Source organism: Alligator mississippiensis, chromosome 12, assembly GCF_030867095.1.
Source record: "Alligator mississippiensis isolate rAllMis1 chromosome 12, rAllMis1, whole genome shotgun sequence".
Classification (NCBI taxonomy): Eukaryota; Metazoa; Chordata; order Crocodylia; family Alligatoridae; genus Alligator; species Alligator mississippiensis.
The window spans coordinates 17,069,306-17,092,746 of NC_081835.1; the positions used below are offsets into that span (position 1 = coordinate 17,069,306).

The following is a 23,441-nucleotide window of genomic DNA, read 5'->3' on the forward strand; positions in this document are numbered from 1 at the left end:
CTGGATTACTGTCATTTAACTTACACTGATGTAATCCTGATATTTCCTGTAGAGCAGCTGTGCATTCACACTCAGATAGAATCTGCCCCACAGAATCTGAATCTATCATGTAGTGGGGTCCCTTTCTCTGCTACTATACCATGATACACTGTTGTATAAAAACTAAGGTTTGAACATATCTGCTCTAATTCAGTTGCACAGATTACCTAGCATATGAGGTCAAAGGCCCACTCAAGCCTAGCAGCTCATTTGGCTAATGTGGGTAAAGCATGCTAGTTTTGATAGCCAGCAGCACATGAGGGAGTAATGTGGCCAGCCTCACACCGAATTGCCTTTGACTCCTCTGCCCAATGACAAGCCACCCATTTACAGCTGGAGGATGGCCTTTGGCATAAATCCAGAGCCAGGCACATACTCACACCTCTAGAGCTCTAATAGGACACTGTAACCACCCTGCTGTTGCAAATCTGCTGTGAGACTTGTATTTTAATCCAAGAAACAGGAGGAAATTGCAGCCAGTTCAAAGTAGAAATGTGTGTTTTGATGGTTTAGCATAAAGGCAACAGGGTGGAAGCCTGCAAAGATCTCCTAGGAAAGAGGGAAGTCAGAGGGGGAAGAAGCTGTTTCATTAATTTTTTGAATTTTGATCTAGAACCAAGTTAGCAAATGGCTTTACAGGAAGTGAATTTTATTTTTGAATACATTACTAATGTAAGAGTCCCAGCTGTATTGATTTTGACCCTCAGCCAATAGCTAAGGTTTTATATTCTATAATTACCAGCACTAGAAATTACAGAATGAAGTTATAAAGGTTGGCAGGGCTAGCTCCTCTTCTCCTGAAGATTTCAGATCTCTGATTGAGGAGTAGGGGAAAGTGTGATGACAGTGTAGAGATACCTGGCACCTTCACCAGTGAGAGCTTCCAGCTGTGTTACAAGAGGAAGGCTGTAGCAGTACAAGCTTTGAGGTTATGTCTCAGATCTTAAGGAACAGAGTTGACTCTGTATCGGGATGAGAAACCTATGGGCAGTTGTGTTAGTAATTCAGTAAGTAGTGCTTCTCTGACCCAGTATAAGCAGTATCTCACCTTATTGCTAGGTGCCATTGTGCTGCTATAGGAGGTCTTTTTCAGATAAATGCACTTGCAGTCATTGAAGATCCATTGGCAATTTTTATAATAGTCTTGGTGTTGCCTGTGGTGGGCCAGTAGGGGCCAAGCTGCCCACCACACTGCGCCCAACCAAAACCAAGTTTTGGATGCCTCCCCAGGGGTGCCAACTCCTGGCCAACTCCCTTCCTGGAGCATACCCACAAGCCTGGGGTAACCACTGCCACCACCCAAGCTCTGGTCTCTGTTAGGGCCCTGTGCCACTCCGGGTACAAAGGCCCTGTAGGCCTCAGAGTTGCTTAGACCCAGCAGGATATATCTGGGCGCTTCTTATAGACTGAAGCATAGAAAGTGGCCTCCCTTAGTCAGCCAAGCAAAGGGGGCAAAAAGTCTTGCCCAATCCCTCTCAAACATTTACTGCCAGGCTTGCTATAATAGATAGCTTTATTGCCTGGAGAGAGAAGGCACAGGGAAGGAATACAAACCAAAAAGACTTCTGAAAGAAAACAGCCTTGAGCAAAACAGTGTAAGTGGCTCATTGGTGCTTGTTGTAGGTGTCTAGAACACTTGTATTTATGTTACTGGCTACAATTCACATAAGTTATTCACAGCAACGTCCAGTGGAGGCTGGAGGTACATAGCTTGATTCTCTGAGTCCAGAAGATGTCTGCCCCCCCAGCATGGAGGGACCCTCTTAAATAGCCTGGCTGACCTCATCACCTGAACCCAGTCAGAGACAGGGGTTATTTGATGCCGACCAATCAATTTGAAAAACATCAGCGTTACTTATTGGGGTTACATTAGCTAAAGCCTAGCCCCCATGTCATGTGGTCAGAACTGAGAACAGTGGAGAGGTTCGACCCACCCCCTCCCACCTGAGGTAGGTCACGGAGGCCTTGGCAACCAGGTTGCCAGACATGTGAAAAGACAAAGAAAGAGGAAAAAAGAAAAAAGAAACCTAAGTGAGGGAGCAAAGCCACACGCCCTAGAAGTGTTTTTGTCACGTTGCCGTGGCCATATTTTTCATGAGCTGCAATACCCACATTTTCCTTCTCTGAATTCACCTCCATAGTTTCAGTTTGTTATGGTGCTATTCTATACATCCTCTCCTAAGCCAGAGAGCAATGTTGATATTTGCTGTTAAATCACCGTCCTGCTCCAAAACAGAGCTGGCTACATTTTTAGGGAGAGGAATTTACCCCTGTAGATTACTTATCCTAGCTCAGAGCAATACTGTGAAGTTCACTCTATGTCTATAATCTGCTGTGAGAACCTGGGAGAACATGAGCTACAAAGGTGGAAAGATGTTCTGTGAAGGCTGGTGGATTTAGACAATGGGTTGAAATCCAGCTGTTCCTCCCCACCCATTTCAGCACCCAAATCCCTGTGTTTGCATCGTCATGCCATTAACCCATTATGTACATTTCAAAGCTAATTTTTTCCTTTTTTATTTTCAGTTTGAGGAGACAAGTAGCTGCTATAAACAAGCTGTCTGATAAGGGCATGTTTTTTTGGGACTATGGCAATGCCTTCCTCTTGGAAGCTCAGAGAGCTGGTGAGTAGATAGATGCTGGCTTTCCTAGATTAAACTGTGTCAAGTTCTCTGTTCTCCTGTGAGTGAAACACATTAGACATGGGCTAAATCCCACTTTGCACTTAGTTGTGTGCATAGCACAAACAGTAAACACCAGTGGCCAAGCTTTCCACAGAGAACGCTGCTTTCTGTTGGCACAACTTGCACCAGCAATTGAACTGGAATTCAATCTGGATATCTTCACCTTTTGTTCTGCAAAATAAAGTCCTGATCTTGTAGCTTCCTCTGTGCATGGGGATCCCTTTAGTTCATAAAACTTTGTGTGGGCACAGGGGGGCCTGCAGAAAGATGTTTGCAGAATCGGGGCCAAGGAACAAGCATGCGAGGCAGCTCTGGGTTACAGAACAAATCGTAGGTATGTGGCCAGCCCACCTTTTCCTCCCTTCTGAGGGCAGGGACAGCTTCTGGCCTCATAATAATGAACTGGGAGAGCTGGATGGTGGCTTAAAGCCATCTCTACCCTCCTGTTTGTGGGGCTGAGGTTTGCTGTGCAGCACAATCTGGGTTTTGGATCATGTTTAGGACTTCCTTGTGTGGCTTGGAAAAGGCAGGATTGTTTTCTTCTACCAGCTGACATTTTAGAGCTAAGAAATGGAATGATCAAAAAAGCAGCTTACAAGGAGGAGCAGGGGTTGGCTTTGAGGCTGTGCTGTGAGATGGCTTCTCCCAGTGACCACCCCTGTTGTCTGCTGTGACTTTGTTTGGCTGAATTCAGCTGTTGCTGCCATGCTTTTGTTCCTAATTTTCGTTCTTCTGACAAGAGTGATTTAAAAAAATGAAAGCAATGGTAAAAGTCCTCAGTGTTACATTCTAAGGTTGCCCAGCATTTCTCAGGAGGGGAAGATGGTTCTGTCAGTTCGGTCCCTTAGTGCAGTGATTCTCAACCAAAGTACCAAGGCTGTACAAGGCTCTGGGTGCTGATTCAACTTGGAGGAGATGTGGCCCAATTTGGTGGTGAATCTCTGAATCCAAATCAAATCAGGGGACCAATTAAAAGGTATAAATCAATTTGAAGCTCTACGAACAGATCTGGAAAAGTTTTGGAGAGCTTCAGTGATTCAGGCAGTCCCCGCCCGCTGCAGCAGGGACCTGGACCAGGCTCTGAGCTGGTAAGTAGGGACGGGGGGGCTGGAGGAGGAGGGACCATGAGGGGACCCCTGCCAGACCCCATCTCCTGCCTGCTCCTCCAGCACCCCGCCCCCCCACTATGGCTGCCCTGCCTGCAGTGGGGGGCTGCGGGGATTGTCCGTCCCCCCCCCCGCCCCTGCCTGGCAGCACCTGGTGAGTGCAGCTTTTTTTTTCCCAAAGTGCCGGGAGCTGGGGCGGTTGGGGCAGCCATTGAGAGCAGGCGGGGGGTGGGGCCTGTGTGATTCGGAGATTTGGCTGATTTGGCAGCAGCCAAATCTCCGAATCAGATTTGGCCAAATCAATTCGGGACAGTGATTCAAATCACCGAAAGCAAAGAGATGGGTTTTCCAAGAGGTGCGCTGAGTCTAAAAACGGTTGAGCAACACTGCTCTAGGCTGTGATCAGCCTGTACTATTCCCTTTGTGGTAAATACCATAGCAAGGGAGAAGAGGAGAGAGCCTTTAGAGGTTTGATCTCTCTCTCATGTGATTCAGTTTGGTGGACTTTGAGAGAGTTTCAGGTCTCCATGGGACACCCTACTGGACTTTTCACTAGCCCTAGGAGGCTTATGGAATATTACATGGGAGGCAGTGGCCATCCATACAGAAGCCTTGTGCCTCTCTACTGATTTTGGAGAGGCCAGTCCTGCTCTCTGACAAAGTAGGAATGGACAGACTTGGTCATAACTCTGTAGTATAGCCCTGGGGGTGCAGCTGGCCCCATTCTCTGTCATTATTTGGCCACCTGCTGCCCTCCCGTAGTCTGCCTAGTCCCTGCTCCCCTCTCTAAGCGGCATACTGTGAGAAGGAACATGGAGAAGGAAGGTGCTGTCAAGTAGATGTCTGTGTGGCAGGCATTGATCTGGGCAGGGAAGAACCTCTTTGCATATGAGCTAAGGGCACAGTCTAGCCTTGAATTTATAGCTTTTCTCCTCAAATAATCTGCATTTCAATTTCTTTTGCAGGTGCTGATGTTGAGAACGGAGGAGACAATAAAACTGAATTCCGATACCCTTCCTATGTTCAGCACATCATGGGGTAAGGTGGAGAGAGCAGGGCACTTGGAGCTAGAAGCTCTTTTTGTGTACCATAGATTCAGACCCATAAACTGGGTTGCTTCATAGAAGGATCAGAAAATAAATTAGTTAGGAGATTCTACTTTTCTGGGGAAATTCCTGCATAATCCCATAGACAAGTAAAAGGCAGTGGTGTGGAAGCTAAGATTTACATGGGATTTCCAGGACTGTCAGGTCCCAGTTCTACTCCCCTGGGTATACTATCATTGCCCTGGCATGGACTGACCATGTATTTGCACCTAGTGTAGCTAAGAAGGTGTCTGGGGCTGGTACAATGTAAAACAACCAGACAGGGTGGAAGAACTGGCCTGTTGACTCTGAATTTAGTGGTGGTGTTATTCCTCATGTATATCAGTGTAGGAGAGATCAAAATCAGACCCAAAAGTACATCTGCTCTGATGAATACAAGCAGGACTTGGCTCCCAAAGAGTTTGGTAATTCTGGAAAGTCTGTGTGTATGGAAAGCAGAGCCAACACTGCAGCAACTTGCAGGCAGATTGACCAAGTGCCGCTACTTTGTAGGGAGACTCACTCTGTCGTGCAACAGTAGAAGACAAAGGAGCTGCATTCTCTGGCCCTGTGAGTGCAAAGTAGGATAAAGGACTACTAAAAGGGAATCCTCTATTCACTTACTTTGCATTTATACCCACCTTGCCCTCCTTTTCCTTGTCCAGATGTGAGAGAAGGGCTGAAACAGGTCCTCGATCTGTAAAAGCAGGTTCCTCTGGGAACAGTAAAAATGAGGCTCCACTGACAGTGGTGTAAATCAGGCATAACTTCACTCATGTCCATTGAGTTACTTTGCTGCAAGGAAGAGGGGAATCGGGCACCTGTGGCCTTGTTGCGTGAAAGCCAGTGTGAGCCATCTGGGATGAGTTTGTATATTAGCTTGTTTGACTAAATGGCCTTGGTTTTTCTTTCAAAGGCTGAGATTGCTGCAGGTGTGGTAGTGATTTCATGCACCCCGGCTGACGTCTTCACGAGGCAGCATTGTTTAAATTCTGAAATACTGGTCCCAAGTCCTTTCTGTTTAGATTAGTTCAAAATGTTTGGAATTCTTCCATCTTCAGTTAATGAAAGAAAAGCATTGCTCACAGCCAGGATAAATAGGGCAAGAATTTCAGCCATCCCTTAATGAAGTATGTTTTCTTCCCAGAGACATTTTTTCCCTGGGATTTGGGCCATTCCGCTGGGTGTGTACCTCAGGTGACCCACAGGATCTCTCTACCACTGACTTAATCGCCACATCCGTGCTGGAAGATGCTATACATCAGGGAGGTAGGATGTCATCCCATTTGCCATCATGAAAGGCGCAGGCTTTGTGAAGGACAGTGCAGAAAAACTGCACGTAGGCAAATTATCATGTCTTTTGGGTGGGACCTTAAAGCCAAGCTCCTATCTTCTCCATATGGGCATTAGAAATCCCCTTCTACATGCCAGACAAGGAGCGCAACCACTATTTATGACTCAAGGGCACCTTTAAAGGCTGCTGTTAGATGCCTAAATTACAGCTGTGACTAAGAGTGCTTCTTCCATTTGAAGTCAGTATAGATCTTTGTGGACCTGCCCAGCCTTTGTCCTGTCACAGTTGTGCTTTGCAAAGGAGGTAAGTATAATTGTCCCAGTTTTGCTGATGGGGAAACTGAGGCGCAGAGCATTGAAATGATTTGCTGAAAGTCACTCAGCAGACCAACGACAAAGTAGAGCAGACCCAGGTTCCTCTGGCCAGTGCTCAGTCTAATAATTGTGTAATGCACTGCAACGCTGGTGCAGTGACTCCCCATGCTTATTAGGAAGGGTCTCAGAGCTTTGGAAGGTGCAGTGGCTGCCTGTGGAAATCAGGGTACTGGCTATAAAGCACGAACTAGCCTGGTTCCACTTGCTTCAGAGACTACTGCTCAGCTCATGGCTGAGGTGACAGCTGACATCAGCTGCGCTCAAACTGAGAGCTCCCTCCATTTACTCAAGAAGGGAGCTGCTCCTGGGGCATTCTCCATAGACACCCATCAGCTGTGCAGTTCCCCTGCCCCTTCTTGGTCTACTTGGTCCCAGACTTTCTAATCCCCTGGGGAGACTCAAGCATCCATATTTCTCCCACAGGAGAAGTTTGGAGCGGGGCTGTGAACTGGATCACAGTAAGGAGGGGAAGGCTAGTGCTTTGGGCTGGAGGGTGAGTGCACTGTGTGGAACATGAATTATATAGTGTGCGATGCAATTAATGTCACGGAGCCCAGAGCTTTGGGGCATGGGCATGTTTTGCCCTTTTAAACTGAAATAAAGAGATTTTGGTGGTGGGAAGTACCTCTTTATCACTAGATAGGGAATGAGGCCCATTGACACTTGTGGAAGTGCAGAGTCGGCAACTGAAGCTTCAGCAAGCTTCAACATCCCCTGCTCTCCTGTTTCCACGCTACCCACCTGACTGCACCTAGTGGTCAACTAAGTGCTGATTTGTCTTTGTCATTATAAAAATGTCCCCAATGCCTAAGTGCTGCCCGCACCATTCTTCTGATCCTGGATTCAGTATCCTGCTTTCAGCTTTGTTTTGCTTTGCTTAAGGGCAAACTGAACAATGCCAAGACTAGCATCCAGGCAGCAACTCATTCAAAAACTCGACATATATTTTATAGGCCTTAGACTGTTCGAGGGGGAAAGGGAGCTTTTGTGCATGCAAACCACCAATGATACATAATCAGAAAATGGATGATTAGAAAACTCCACTTACTTGGTTACATTCTAGAGCAGGGTTTCTGGGCAAGGATCTACCAACTTTCTACCATTTCCATTTCAGGTGTGTTTAAACATAGCATAAGTACCCTAGATAGAAGAAAAGAACAATTACTATCTCCCCTAAACACCCTCTCCCCCCCATGTTATAGCCCTATCTGGCCTTTGTAGGCATGAATGACTGATTAGGGCATGTTTTGTATGATGCCAAGTGCTTTCAACACACTTTGACTTCAGTAGGAGTTGAGAGGACACAGAACCTTGGAGGAGCAGGGTAAAGGTGGGCTATTTTCAGTATTTTGTAGCGCAGTGATTCAGAAGCTCTAATTATTTTTAATGGTTACATTTTTTTTTTAAATGTGACCCATCATATTTGTTAAAAGAGTGATGTCTGGTGCTGTATTTTGTACACAGGCTGCATAAATACACAACTACTTATTTGGCGCACTTTGGCATATTCTCCATTCATTTTTTTTCTATTCAAGAATGAGCTGACATGTGGCATTTGGATGTTCCTTGTTGCATGTATGCAAAATGCACAGACTATTTATCTTAAGGCTGGGAGAGGTCTGGGGAAAGCACATCTCTTAGGGAACCACGGCATTGGACATGTAATTTTTTGCATTTGTATGTGGTTATTTTAAAAGCCAGCAGATTTGAGTGGGTTCAGGGGCAGCTCTATTATTGGATTTGCTGTTGTGCTTGGCAGAGCAATGGACAGGGGAATTCAAAGAGAAATGGAAATTGAACTTGGAGGAAAAAGGCATCTAATCATTACAGCCTTTCATGGTTTCATATTCTTGTTATTCCACTTGCTGTTTAGCCAGTGTCACTGGATTCATGCTTGAACTGCATCCTTGGATTTGGACATCCCTGCACTTTGAGGGTATTCAAAAGCTGAAGCCCAATTTGAATTCTATAAATGGACTCTGCCATTGCCATAGTTGAAGTAAACTCCAGAACCAGAACTCTGGGGTGTTCCCAATCCTGAGTAGGACTTTCAGTCTGGGCTCATTTCCAATTTTAACTATTTCTTCCCTTTCTGTGAGGATGGGCTTGCTGCTTAAACCCCACCAAACCTACAAGTAAGAGGGAGAGAGTTTTAATATCTTCTAAAGACTTTGCTTCACGTTGTTCCACTTACATTCTTGAACTGTTCAGTGCTTGAGATATGCACTGAGAATGCCAGCGTCTTTGGATCAGGGCCATAGTGGGAGTAAGGAAGCATTAACGAGTTTAGATGAGGAATGTGCTCACCCACCTAGTGATAGTTAGCTTGATAGGCTTGGGCAGAAAAAAATAATCTCTCAACAAGAGAGGGAGTCAGCTTCCTTGCTCATGGGGATTACTTTTATGTGCTCACAATGTGCATTAGTATCTTTTAAAGCCTACATAAAGATGAGATTTGTCAATCCAGGAGCAAGACAGTAGCTTGTCTGATGCTAAACTTTAACATATCCCTGCAAGCAACAGTTTAGAGGCAGCAACAGGTTAGAGAGACACATGGAGTTGAGTCAAGGCTGAGGAGCAGTTCTTTTAGATGGAGCTTTCTATTCTAGGAGATCAGACTAAATAAGCAGGGAGGATCCCTCATCTCCCCAGCATGAAATCAACTTTGGAAACACCAGATTTAGGACAGGGAGCCTGATCACACAGTGAGCTGTTTGGTGCAGTCGGGTCTGTTCAGTTGCCGTATGTTCCTACAGCCTTGTCAAATAACAGATTTTTTTAAATTTGGCTTTGTCTATGGAAAAGTCCTTTAGGATTAATTGGAGAATGTGCTTTTTTCAATGAGTTTATAAACCCTTGAACATAATAGAAAATGTTCTTCTATGTGATTCTTTTAAATAAGTAAAAAAAAATCTCATTCTCCATGAAATTCTCTAGCATAACTTCTAGAAACCTCTATAAAATGTCTATAGCACCCTACAGTTTCCATACCTATTAACTTCTATAAGACGTTTCCATGAGGGTTTTGAAGTGCCATACATCCCTCCTAGGAATGGAGAGTGAAAGCAGATGTTTCAGCCTTTACTCTGTGTGATTATAAGAGCTGACATATTAATCCCCACCGCACAATTTAGAGGCACTCGTAGCCAACCCATAAAGCACTGAAACTTCCTCAGAGATCATAAAAACCATCTTGCTGCTATCTGACTACTCATGTGAGCCCAAGTATTGTATCCTTCCTTTGCAAGAAAGAACATTTTTACATTTCTTTTTAGCAGTATATTTAGCCCTTCTCTCTGTTTAGTGGTATATATGTCAGGAAATGTTTGAGAACCATGAAGTTGTATGTTTTAGACGGTCTAGATGTTCAGCAAGTATGCAAATAATTGAAATGTAAGGGGTGGAAGGAACGATGTATCTGTAGGAACACCTAAATGGAAAGTGTAAACCAAAACAGGCCCTCATTTTCTAAACCCTTTTATTTTTGTTTTTTTCTTGCAGTGAGCACATCTGTAAAGCAGCAGTATCATGACAATATCCGCTGGATTCAGGAAGCGGGGCGGCACAACTTGGTAAATGCACAGCCTCTTTCTTCACTCATGACCTTATACCTTCTGCTCTGTCATTCAGAAGGTGTAACTCTGTCACTGAGTTTCTTAGAAAAATGCAGGAAAGGGCCTGAATGAAGACTCTGGTTCTAAACACCTCTTCCACCTAGAGGTGCTCAGTACCATTAGATCCCACCTCTCATCCAGCAACAACCTGATGTCTCTATTTGAAGGGTTCAAAAACTGAATCTAGGCCCAATTTTTTGTGGGTCTGTGTTAGTGCACCAGATTCATAATTGGCTTTCCTTGATTACCAAGCTAAAAAGCTCACCTTGAAGGAGCTGTCCTGCCTTGGGTATTCCATACAGTTCCTGTCACCCTGATTGGAATGAATGAGTGAAGAGCAAAAGGAATATTTCAACCTATTGCACCAGGTGAAACAGGCTGCCTATTAGATGGGCAGTTTTTTTCAGTCAGGCTTATATTATGGAACATATATACCAAACAGCACTTCAAGTCTCAGCCCTGGCACAAGCAGCAGGAAGCCAGACTGAAGTCTGGAGTGTGAGGGAGGGATGGGAGTACAGCTTTGCAACACAGATGGCGCTTGCCATTCTTTGTCTCCAGATTTCCCCTCTCCTGCAGCCTTCCATTGCCAGCTCCACACCCTGTCCCTCAGCTGTTGATAAAGGGATTGTTGATATGGGATAGTGTCCTGGCAATGAGTTTGATTTAAAAAGTGGGATTTACTGGACTGTAGAAGCTAAATGCAAAAATAAATCTTATTGATTGTGCTGTGTGTAGATAAAACTCAGTTCAATTGGAGGTTTAAGGTCTTATTTATGGAAGCTGGATGTTTGCAAATTAATAATCTTGCTTTCTCCTGTGGAGGGGAACAGTTCTACTGCTGCATTTATCTGGGCCCCTGAGATAAGCTACTTGCACAGGGAACCTTATCACTCTGACATTTTCATTTTCTAGGTTGTTGGCTCTCAGGCCAGAATCTTGTATTCTGATCAGAAGGGTCGTGTGTCTATAGCAGTGGCTATTAACCAAGCTATTGCTGAAGGAAGGATTAAGGTATGGCTTTTTCCCCTCAATACAGTTTGGTAATTGTGTTTTTAATATGAGGGTAGAATGGGAAAAGCAAAAAGATTCAACTAATGTTAATAAAAATGCAGATCCAAAATTCTGTTGTCCAAGGTAGAGGAAAACTCTGCTCCCTTGTGACATCAGAATATTCCCATTGACCTCAATGAAGATGAACTGATGTAAGGAGAGCTGGATTTAGAGTACGAATCCAAAAATACCACATTTATTCCCATGTAAATAATGTGCCAGATGTATTTGGGCGTCTGCAAACACCAGAAGTTGTATTGTTAGCACTCAGTCCCGCTGGCTCTGAAAAGAAATTTAACACAAGTCAATACTGAGCCTTATGCTGCCATGCTTATGCATGCTGAATACTTAGATGCTTCTTAGGATGAGTAATGGAGATGGAATGTGCTTCTTGAAACATAGTACCTAGGCAGGAATACATATATATTGGGATTTCCTAAGCTGTTTGTGTGTTTTGTATATGATTCTACAGCATGAGGCACTGTGAGAATTGTATCCTGATTGGAACCTAAGGGCAGGACCATAGATGACATTCCACCATATTTAAATGTTGCAGAGGATCTGAAAATGAAAGTTGTTGAATGCCATAGGCAGAGAAGTGCAGTCTGATCAGTCTGGTCTGCTTCATCAGTTCTGATCTCATGAGGATGGATCAGTTTGATCTGCTTAAATACTCTTCCCCTTAGTATCCTCTCCCACCTGTGAGACTCAGGATACTGGGCTTGGTGGACCAATGGCTTGACCCAATTTGGCATCTCTTGTGTTATTCTGGTTGGGCTCAGCTGGCACATATATATGAGAGACTCTCCCAGCATACTAAAACTATGCAGAAGACAAATGCTTGGTTGAATTGAATGAATACATGCATCCATGTTATTCTCATGAGTATTTAAATGATACACATTGTGGTGTTTGTCTCTCTGTATTTTGGTGTGACAGGTCTGGATGTGCACTTTTTTGCGTGCAAGAGTAAGATAAACCGGGTCATACTTATAATAGATCTGAGCCTCAAGTGTCAGATCTCCAGCTCAATTTCCAACCCCCCCCCCCCCCCCCCCCCCCATCCAGCCAACCAGGCAGCTGCTCAGATTTATTCCTTTCATTCAAACCCGTTATCTGGTTTTGCTGTTCAGAGAATCAGAAGGCCTAATTCCTCGTTCATGGAGGGAGGTTTTCCACTAGAACCACTCAGGATTCCTGTTTTTGTCAGTGCATCAGAATTGGGCTAAAGCATGTTAAATCATTCACCCCCTTTCCACTATCAGAGTTGTATTATTATCCTTATAAAGAATCTATTTCATGTGATGTGATTGTCAACTGAGGAATGTCTGGGTGTGTTACTGAGAAAATGTTTATTAAAAAAGCCCGCATACTGCCCATCTTCTTGGGATTCAAAATGAATGTCATTGCAAGCCAGTCTTAAAAAATAAGCCTGACCAGACAGAGCTAACCCTCAGAGCTATGAATGACAAGGTCAGGCTCCCACGCTTTTCAGATGCTGTTCTGTCTCTTTTTCATCCGGTTGGAATCTCACTTCCCCCTCTTCAGCCACTTGGGAGAGTGAGAAGCAAAGGTCCTTTTTAAGCTATTCCATAATTTACTTGCTGCACAAAGCAGAGTGAGCAGATTGACTCTGGATCAGAGGTGTCAAACTCACCTGTGCTTCCAGGCTGGACCTGGACTGCAGGGCTTTCCTGGGCTGGGTGTGAATGGCAACAAACTTCCCAGGTCAAAACTGGGCCCAGTAGTGCCAGTATGGGGGTTAACATAGCCATGGGCAGATCTAGGATTTTGGAAAAGGTGATTCAGATGGTGCAGCATGTCATATAACAACAGAAATTTGTTTCTGTGATTAAATGGAAACTAGAAGCATTATTAAGATGCTGGGGTTCTAGCACTGTGTTGCTCAGTTTTTAAGATAAAAGCAAAAACAAATATAAATGTATTGAAGTGTGCACTGATTTACTAGATTATATAGTCAACCCATAAAAACACAATAAACCAGGCAAAAATAGTCAAAAGATATTGTTTCATTAGTCCTGTACTCATTATATGAAATGTACATTTCTTGTTCAGATTTGTAAATCTGAGTGCTTTCATCATGCCTCCAATACTTTGCTGTCAGTCATTTCTATGCCTGAGTTAAGGTTTTTAGCTAGAGCTAACAACAGTCTGCAGGGTTGTCAAATAGAAGTGAAACATTACTGGCAATAGCTAACAAAGCAAAACTGTAGAAGAAAGTATAGTGTGAATAGTGGAACATTAAGACCATTAAAAAGGAGAAACAGTCAGTAACACTTCTAGAGTTGATTATAGTGAGCCGTGAAGTTAAGTGACTCCCTCACTGCTGCCTGAATGGAAATGCCACTGCCACTGCCAGAAAGTTTGTTTTAAAGACCCAAAGCAAGGTGCAATTGCACCATGTCCCCCCTTCCCCCACGATCTGCCCCTGAGCACAGTCTTTGCTCATCCACTGACATATATGTGCACTGGGGCTCTATGCCCTAGATTTTGGCAGCAGGAACCACCCCTGCTTGCACCACCCCAAATGTCCAGCCCCTCTCGGAGCCCTGCAGGCTGAGTGAAACAGCAATATGGGCTGGATTTGACCTGTGAGGCATGTGTTTGACACCCCAGCTCTAAATTATTCTAAGAAAATGGAGCTACTGCGGGGTAAATTGTGTGCAAACAAAAGGAAAATCAGGCCTTTTCAGCTAATGGGGTATGTGCAGGTCATTAAATCTCAAGTCAGAAAATGACTTGCTTTAGCTGTCCATGATTATTAATATTCAGTGTTCCCTTATCCCTCGTTTTTTATTGTCACCTCTTTGAATGTGTTGGATCTTTTCTGATGGAATAGTTTTCTGTCAAAAAAGTGGCAGTCCTCATAACTTGAAGCAAACCATGGGAACATGACCATTTGGATAAAATTCTGATGGAAACCAGCCGGATTTCTGACCGCTTACCAGGAGGGCTCCCATTAGGATGCCTACTAGTTTGTCCTCTTTCCAGGGTTTTCAGGATCTGACCGTCTCAGAGCTGGAGTTTCCGGGACTTCCAGGTTCCCCTGGCAGGTGTACTGGTGGTGCCTCAAGTAACTGAGGAGTCTTACAAACAGTTTGGAAAGGGCTACATAAAATGTTACTTTGACACTAAGCAAGATTTTTTGTTTTGTTCTGTTTTGTGGGAAAAGACAAAATTTCAGTTTTATTCTGTTTCATTTGGTTATGCTAATACTGACAAAGTTACAATGTTAAACTGTAGAGAGGAATGTATTTAAAAATCTATTTGAAGCCTCAGATTTCAAATTAATTTCACATTTTCAAAAATATTCCTAATTCATGAAAAAATCCCTTACAACTCTCCCTTAAGACTGTATTTGCTTTTGTTGTTCAGGAGCAGAGCTATTTTTGAATGAAGACTACCTTGGAATGTAAAAGTTTGAAATTTTAGAGAAAAATCAATTTTCATAAAATAATTGTATTTCTTTCCTTTTCCTTTTTCCCTGTGACAATAGCAATTTCAGATTTAAGAAAAAAATCCTTGTCATTTTTTGGTTTTGAAATGATGGTGACTTTCACACAAGTTAGGGCTTCTTACCAGTTATAAGAATAACTAATAACAGAAAGAGAAGGAAATCAAGAAGGTAAAACTATAGAGAAAAGTTATTTTCAGATGAGATTTGAAAAGAGAGACAAATCAATGAGGTGGAAGTAAAATCAGTGGCAAACAGTCTTTGACTGACAGATCTGACAGTCCACGTAGGAATCCACTTCTTTGTCCTTGGCTTTTGCAGGCACCTGTTGTCCTTAGTCGAGATCACCATGATGTGAGTGGGACCGACAGTCCTTACAGAGAGACGTCAAACATTTATGATGGATCGGCCTTTTGTGCAGGTTAGCAGAGCAGCACAGACTTGCTTGTCCAGGCAAAGAAATTACTTAAAAAGAGAAATGTCTCTATATAGAACTTTTTTTAAAAAAATGGTTTTGTTTAACTCTTTACTTCCAGTTAATCGGTTTCCTGTTAACTTGACACTAGGACTTTATGGGATTTAATTATGATACAGAAATGGGCTCTTGATAACATTTATCAATCTGGAGCAACGTTGCAGATTCAGAGGAGATCCAGGGTGGAAACAGATGTTGCCTTTTATCACCTTTGTGCTATCCCAAAAATTTTTATGGTGGCACAAAGAGTAAGCAAACAGAGAACTATGCCCCTTGTTGCACCATTCATGGCCAAAATTTGTTGCTGCAATAAAGATTATATTTATTTGTGCCACTATTTATTGGTAGACATCTATTTCCTTTGTGGCAGAAGAGCACAAGCAACCCAGAGCTGCCCACCCTCTCCAGCTGTCCTGGGCAGGTGCTCCAGGGGCTTGAGGGGTGCAATCCTGCACATCCTGGGAATTTCCATACAGGACTGGGCCCCTTAAGACCCTGGAGCACCTGCTCATCTTTCTCCTCATACACATCCCTGATCCACTTCATTTGGCAATGTCTAATTCTAGCCTTAAATATAGATCCAGTATAATTCAAGTATGATTCAATAATAGATCCAGTATAATTCAAGAACAGCATGTGTCCCACTGGATCATATATTGTATGCAATGCACCTGTATAAACTAAAGGCATGATCTCAGTTGAGTTACAGAAGCATTAACTGGTTAAGCACAATCAAAATCACGTCCTGTATGTACAAAAGCACTCTATACAGAACTGGTAGAGACACAGCCCTAAGCACTCAAAAACAGAGGCAGTCAGAATCAGTGAGTACTTTGGAAAATGTTAACATGAATCTCTCTATGCCTCAGTTTCCCATCCATATAGTGGACATAAATCATAACAACCTGTATCTCCCAGTGGTGTTGCCAGGTATCACTTACTGTGGTTTGTGAAGTACTATTAGCAGACTTCCAGATCTTAAAAAAAATTACTTTTATTATAAGAGGGAAATCCTGCAATTCATAATGTGGGCAAATCCTGGCTTATTTTTTAAAAATGGAAGTGATTTCTACTATTTTCCTTTAACCTTTCTTGAATTATATGAAAAACAGGGCCCTTCTCTAGATCCCCTGAATGTAATGGGAATCCTTTCCATGATTTCAGTGGGCTGTAGATCAAACCCTAAAGATGCTCCTAAAGATGAGTTTCTGGAGAGAGGATGGAGAAATTTTAGGGCTCCTTATTTGCTGTTTTCTTTTAAACCAATTCCAGTATTGCAAGCACGGAGCTGCCCTGCTGTAATTCCACTGCTTGCAGCACACTGGATTGTTCCATAGCTTTAGCGCATCTATTGTAGCTTTGCATAAAGTGGTGTTACTTGATCCTTAGCAAATGGGTCATCTCTGTCCAGGCAGAGGTTGTGGAGGAAAGTACATTGTGGCACAGACATTTGTTCAATTAGTCACCTTTTCCAAAGCAGGGGGCTTGCTAGTTATTATAACATTAATCCACCTGCCACACATCCCTCTAACCTTGACACTTATGGAGCAAATGGCTGAAAAGGAGAAGGAAGATTTTACATTTTTAGTATGTACACTTTTATTGCTTCTATCCTCATTGCCACCTGATAGAGTTATAATTATGTTAACTGGGCTATTAAAGTGACATAATGCCAGACAAAATGATGCCATAATGAGAGCTTTTTTGACAGGGTTTTAACTTGGATCAGTGGCATCATAAGTTGGTTTTTATATGAAAATGCAGTATTTGCCACACTTCAAATGTAATTCTGCAGATGTGTTTATCTGTTTCTGTAGGTTCTGTTTTTGCTTGTAAAACCTCAGCAAATGACTTAAAACCTTTGGGTAAGGACAGCAGCAGGGCCTAATCCATTACCTTCTGCTGCATGCAATTTTTCCCACTTGAGCCCAGTTTGTGTGCACTTTTATGGTCTGAAGTTTGTGCACATGGTTAAGAGTTCAGAAGTATGCAGCATGCAAGTGCTGGTGCCCCCAGTTGGACAGATAAATGTACATCTGTATGCATGCAATAGTTACATGCATTTCAGTGGAAGTCCTGCAGAGACAATCAGGCTTTTGGATTTATATTTTTTGTTTGTTCTTGTCCCTTTTAAACAGCTGGAGTAAATTCTGAAGTTTGGAAGTGTTCAGGGTAAAATTCAGTCCTGTGCAGAGAGTCAAGGCAAATCTGATTGCACCACTTAAGTCCCATGTATGACTTTGTAACAAATTTGATGTGATGTCAAGGGCTAAATTTTATTCTAAGGCCACATCTGTGTGCTAAATGTACCATTCCCAGCAGCAGTGCTCTTTAGCAACCTTGGAAGAGCTGTGGCAGAGCAGCCGTGGTTAGGAAAGGATTCCAGGGGTCAGCCTGCCAGCCTGGGGCTGCTCCAACCCGGCTCAATGTGCTGTGGAGGGACTGATTATAGCACCTTGTGCCCCAGATAGCTACAGTCAGCATCTACACGTGTCGTGATGGAGTAAATAACTCCACCATAGCATAGTACTTGTGTTGGGCAGTACTATCTTATGGCACAGTTAATTAGTTTATGCCAGCCTAATAGCACTGCACGTGTAGATGCTGATGCTTTTCTGCGGAGCTAATTAGTCAGCTCTGCAGTAAATATCTCATGTAGATGTGCTCACTAAGAATTATATTACATCATCTTTTTACTATGCAAAGTAGTCCATCTATGCAGTCTTATCCATCCTAAAGAATGCTTACCTCTTTTCCTCTTAGTTTTCCACAGTTGTCCTTGGGCAGGTCTCTCGTTTAAAATCTCCAATTTACATGTGTATAGACATTATCAGAATCACGAGAGGGCAAACCATCTTGCGAGGTTGGCATGTGCTGTAGTAAAAAAAATCTCTCTTCCCCTTGCTGTCCCCAACAATGTCATTATTATATAAAGCACAGAAATAAAGATGGTTTTGCTACCTGACTGAGGAAAAGAAAGCAGAGTTGTAATTACAGGCATTGCATAGACCAAATAACACATTCCAGCACAGCAATAACTCATCTCCTTTCTTCCTAGATATGGCAGTACAGAATTTTGTAGGAGATGCCTTTAGAGGAGCCACATGGGTTGCTTTACACAATGGTGGTGGAGTTGGCTGGTAAGGAGAACTTGGCTTTATCTGAAGGGAAAATAAAGTTTATCCAGTTAATACTGGTGTATGTGAGGGAAGACAATTCAGTCTGCATAATGGCAGCAGTAAAAGGCCATGACTATGGGAAGGATGGAGCTAAATGTAGGCAGGGAAGGCTGACAGTGTATCAAAGGTTGAATATGGTGTTGTATAAATTGTTGGGCTTTTTTTAATTACTGTGTATAGATTAAGAAAAAGTGTTTTAGACATTGGCCGTGGCACTATTTGGGAAACTAAATTAGCCAGGCAAAGACAAACCATGTTAGTCTGTTTGAACAGGCCCCACTTCCAGTGTTGTCCTCACACATGCACAATCAGAGTGTCAGTGGATGGATTGTGTTTAGGTTTTCCCCGAAGCTACATTTAAATCAGTGACCTTAGGACCCCAATATAACATGCCCATGTGTTGAAGTGCAGCAAGGGGTTATTGATACAAAACAGCTCAGGTGCCTATAAACTCCCCCTGCCCTTCCTTGAATTCTTCCCATGCTTGTGCCTGCCAGCATAAAAGGTAGCAGCAGTGAAAGCGTTTATTTAAGCAACAGGACCCTTCTTCACATTAAATTTGAACTAGCTGGCATTTTTAACGTGAGGAGCAGGAAAAAGTGATTGTCCTAAGGGAAGAGGAAGATGCACAATGGTAGAAGTATTTAACTCTCAGAGATCAGATTCTGATCCTAGATATAACACTGGAAGCCCAGAGTAACTACTGAAAGTGTTGACCCTGAATCAACACTGTTCTAAGATTTTGATTCTGTCCACAGTGTCTTTCATCGTGTTATCTATTTGCCTCAGGTAGAAAGGCCTAAATAGATAAAAGAAGACTAATCAAATATTTGGAGGGAAAGGTATTTATTTCGCTGTTTAGTGCACTAAAGATGATTCAGTATACTTGCTTCTCATACTTCTACTTCAAGAAAAGAAAAAAGAAGGGCAAAATGATAAGGACTATTGATTTTTCACTTTTTAGGGTATTAGGAAAAGATCTTTCCACCCACCTGTGCAAAAATAAGTCTTCTAGAGCGGGTAGTTACATATCTTTTAAAGCTGCAAAAGGTGAATTAAACAGGGCCAGACTAGATCATGGCTCTTGAACCTGGGTCTTGATATAGCAGACAGCTTAAGCTTGGTAGAATTCCTATTGATTTCGGTGGAGATACTTAAAGTTGAGTACATGCTTTGCTGGATGGGCCCTACTTACTGCAAAGATGGGTCCTGACTAAATATTTAGAGAAAGACTGTGTCTTTATGATATGGCAATTTTTACAGCTTTTATAGTACACTTAGGGGCTTTCAATTATACCATTGCACATTAGTAAAAAAATGTTCTCCTTATCTGTCCTGCATGTAATAAAATTCTGCTTGACTTACTCCTCAAAGCAGTTCTAGGACTACACCTGCTACCATTCATTCTTCATTTTCTTGTGTAGCTATACCCATCCTGCTATATAACTTGGGAACAGCTGGTTGTTAACAGAGTGAAAGAACTGTTTAATGCTGTAAAGAATCCTTGTTTCTATAGCTTTTCTGTAATACTTCAGAAGGAGCAAACTAGAAGAATTTGCAGTAGACATTATCCAGAGAGGTCCTGACTACAACGTGGCCCCGTTAATTGGATCCAAAATTTTCCTGTCCTGGTCAGATGGATTATTCTTTCCTCTTTATTCTGACTCCAGGGATTTCAATGGAGTTACCGATGACTGCAGTGAAAGGAATGTCTACACTTCAGGCAGACGGGGTTCTTCGGGTAAATCTGATCGCTTTTATTAGACCAATTCAATAGTTGGAAAAATTGTTCTTTGGAAGCTTTTGTGTACAAACACCCTTCTTCAGGCAGAAGGAGAGTTTCAAGTTGTATTGACTCTCCCTTTGTCTGAAGAAGGGTGTTTGTGCCCAAAAGCTTTCAAAGAACAACTTTTCCAAATATTGAATTGGTCTAATAAAAGATACCAGATTCACCCAAAGAACCTTGTCTGCCTGTGTCCTTAGCCCAACACAGCTACAACCTACACTTCAGGCACATTCTTCGCAGGAGCTCTGGGCTGCTGCAGCTAGACTGTTATGGGTGCCTGAGCTAATTTAAAGCTCATTCAGGTATCTCTGCTCTATACTGTGGTCACTTTTATGGATGCAGTATTAATCTACCCTAAGTGAAACTAGTCAGGCCCATAGGCAGAGAAAATAGTCAGATACTGATGGTAAAACCCTAGGTCTGTTGAAACTAGTGGAAAAACTCCCATTTCATCCAGGATTTAATCCATAATTCCCATTAATTTAAAAGAGATATGTGCCTGAACCTCTTAACTGCTTTGGTTCTCTCAACCATAGATATTAAAAGTGGGCAAAATTCTAGATCTGAGTGAATCATTCATAATAGGTCATTTATGTGCTGAATTTAGCCTTATTTGCTCAGGGAATATCCACCAAAAGGCATGACCTCAAACATATTTCAGTCTATAGCAGTGATTCGTGCTGTGAGATCCTTTTATGTGTGACATACAATATTAGCACTGTTAGTATGCAAACAAGATAAACCCAGGGCTTCAAGTAGGAATCAAATATTCTGACCTGTCATGGTTCTTCTGAGGTCTTCGCAGCAGCAGAATTGCTCTTTTTTTCAGTACTCAAAAAATGAGTGAAAGCTAAGAGCTGGCATTTTCCAAGGGATGCCTTGAGTCTAAAAAGGTTGAAAATGTCTCTGCCCTGACTTGTGCCTCATTTTAGACTTTCTCACATGTATTTGTTATTCAAAGGTATGTGATTAAAATCTGTAAGAATTGTTGATTCAATGTATTGATGATAAATATTCAAAATAAAAGCTGTAGACCCAATCATCTCTCCAAGGCCAGGGCAGAATGGTTCCCTATTGTATCTTTTTAGATTTTTGATCAGTCTAGAAAAATATATCAAGTGGGGAAACTTCCACTACTTCTTTTGGAAAACTCTCATGGGTTGAGTTGTAAAGTCAGTTACTATATATAAATCTGAAGGATACACTTAAGTGGAGTGGAATTGGTAGTACAGAGAAAGTACTTGCAATATATACCAAAAATAAGCAAGTGGAAAATCAGAATATGTCTGAGAATGCCAGTCTACCAGATGCCATGTATCATTTGGTCCAGTACTTGATGGGCTAAATCTTGCTCACCTAAGCCATGTTTGGGTAGTCCTGGACCTATGTGATGAAACAGTGTGGCTTCAGTAATGAAGGCTGAGACTGAAAACTGTCCATCTCTGCCCAAGCTTATTAAACTACCATGCTGAGGCTCAGATGCTGTAACAATCAAATATCACTAGATGTTGCCATCTGGAGAGCCTTCTCAAAGCTCATGGTACTACAGGTAGCTTTGTTCCATTTAACTAATCATAGATAACACCCAGGCTAGTTAAAACCAGATCTCCCTTTGCCCCTCTATTGCTTCTTGGGAGAAAGGGAGGGATAATTTGAAGATTTTCTAAAAATTAAAAAGCCAAAAGACCACTGCAGAGGCAAGTCAGCTGGCCTTGCAATAGAGATGTCTCCTTATGCATGGAGAAAATCTCCTCTATCTTAATGTAGAGTTTTTTTTTTGTTCATATAATTTATTTTACAAACGCACGCGCGCGCAGACACACACACACACACACACACACACAGAAATCAAGCTGACACTGGAATGTTTCCATTTAGAGAATTAAAAATGACAATCGCACTGTGTTTGGCAGCCAGACTCATTTGCAGATGTTTCATTTTCAGCAGAATTGTTGACAGATCTGTTGCTTCTTCCTTATGAAGCTAAAAAATGTCTTTCATGTGTTTTGATTTACTGAGCTATAACCTTATAATGCAAACAGAAATGCGGGATTAGTATTTATTTAGCTGGATCTGCATCATATGCAGTGTTGAGGTGGGTTCAGATATGGCTTGACCGTAGTCACCACAACTGAATGCCATTTGTTTCTCTAAGCCTGTTTATTTACATGAGAATATGCATTAGCACAAAGCCTGAGTAACCTGTAGTAACAAAAAGGCAGTGGTAATTTAAGAATTGAACTACACAGTTGACAGTGTGACATCTTGATTGTGAGAGGGGCCTTGTTTTCTTTGATCACCTTAGAAGGAGACATCTGGAAATTATAGGAGGTAGCGTAGGTCAAAATGTCACATGTTTCTTTAATTACCTGAAAATCTGACCTGATGCTAATGAAGGCAGGGTGCTCCCCTTTAAAAGTGAGAGGTTTTGTTGGAAAATCCACCCTAACAAATGTGACTTGTTTTGAGTTTAATTTATGCATTTTTTTTAGATAGTGGGCCAAATTATCCATTCTGGATTTACAACTTCTACCAATTTCACATTCAATACTAGTTGCATCTCTGGTGGATTTGACCCAAATGGAAATGAATGGAATTATTTCTTATTTAAATTTGTGTGACCGACACCAGAATTTAGTCTGAGGTCCAGGTTCAGAGGCCTATTTCTGGACTTCCATGAATCCTGAACAACTTCATTCCTAACTGAGACCTCTCCTGTCCCTTTTTATTTAAAAAAAGTATATTTAAACAAGTAACCATCATAAACCTGTTAATTTACAGTAGTGCTGACCTCTGGTACTTGTCTTGCTTAACTTCAAGCCTGGGTGCCTAGTACTAGAAGACTTCCCTAAAAGATCATATGGCAGACAACACACTGGGCATGATTATTCAGTGCAATACATTACCATATGTACATGACCAGTGCAAATTTGGACTACCTAAACAAAGGCATTGTGAAGTTGGGAGATAATTCTAATGACACCTGTAACATCATATTCAGTTCTGGTCACCTCATTCTGAGAAGAAATTGATTACAGCTATTCAGAAACTAGAATATGCCTTTTTGGGGGAAATTATAATATTTTACCATTTGTTTTTACACTCAAATGAAACCAAAAGATGAAATATTGGAATTCTTCAGTGAATAAAAAATCCCGAAGAATGTTATTTGGAAATGAGTAAAATACTGACACTAACAAGTGAAACAGAATATTTCATTTTGAAAGGCTGATCGCATTTTTAAAATAACAATTCAAAGCAAGATTTCTTTTGAAAG

General features: G+C 42.2%; 1 protein-coding gene and 1 long non-coding RNA gene across 3 annotated transcripts in view; one reads left to right on the forward strand and one right to left on the reverse strand.

Moving 5' to 3' along the window:
* UROC1 (urocanate hydratase 1) overlaps positions 1-23,441 on the forward strand; it is a 64,934-nt gene that overhangs the window by 32,127 nt on the left and 9,366 nt on the right. For both annotated transcript variants that reach the window (XM_019499742.2, XM_019499743.2), the window contains exons 12-18: positions 2,566-2,663; positions 4,795-4,867; positions 6,062-6,183; positions 10,084-10,154; positions 11,112-11,210; positions 15,046-15,145; positions 18,258-18,339. In XM_019499742.2, coding sequence (XP_019355287.1) covers positions 2,566-2,663; positions 4,795-4,867; positions 6,062-6,183; positions 10,084-10,154; positions 11,112-11,210; positions 15,046-15,145; positions 18,258-18,339 — 645 coding nt within the window. The remainder of the gene's footprint in view (positions 1-2,565; positions 2,664-4,794; positions 4,868-6,061; positions 6,184-10,083; positions 10,155-11,111; positions 11,211-15,045; positions 15,146-18,257; positions 18,340-23,441) is intronic.
* LOC132244501 (uncharacterized) lies at positions 13,195-18,264 on the reverse strand. The gene is made up of 2 exons (XR_009456012.1): positions 17,948-18,264; positions 13,195-15,189 (listed from the first exon to the last, which is right to left on the reverse strand). It is a non-coding gene; the product is annotated as an uncharacterized LOC132244501 (long non-coding RNA).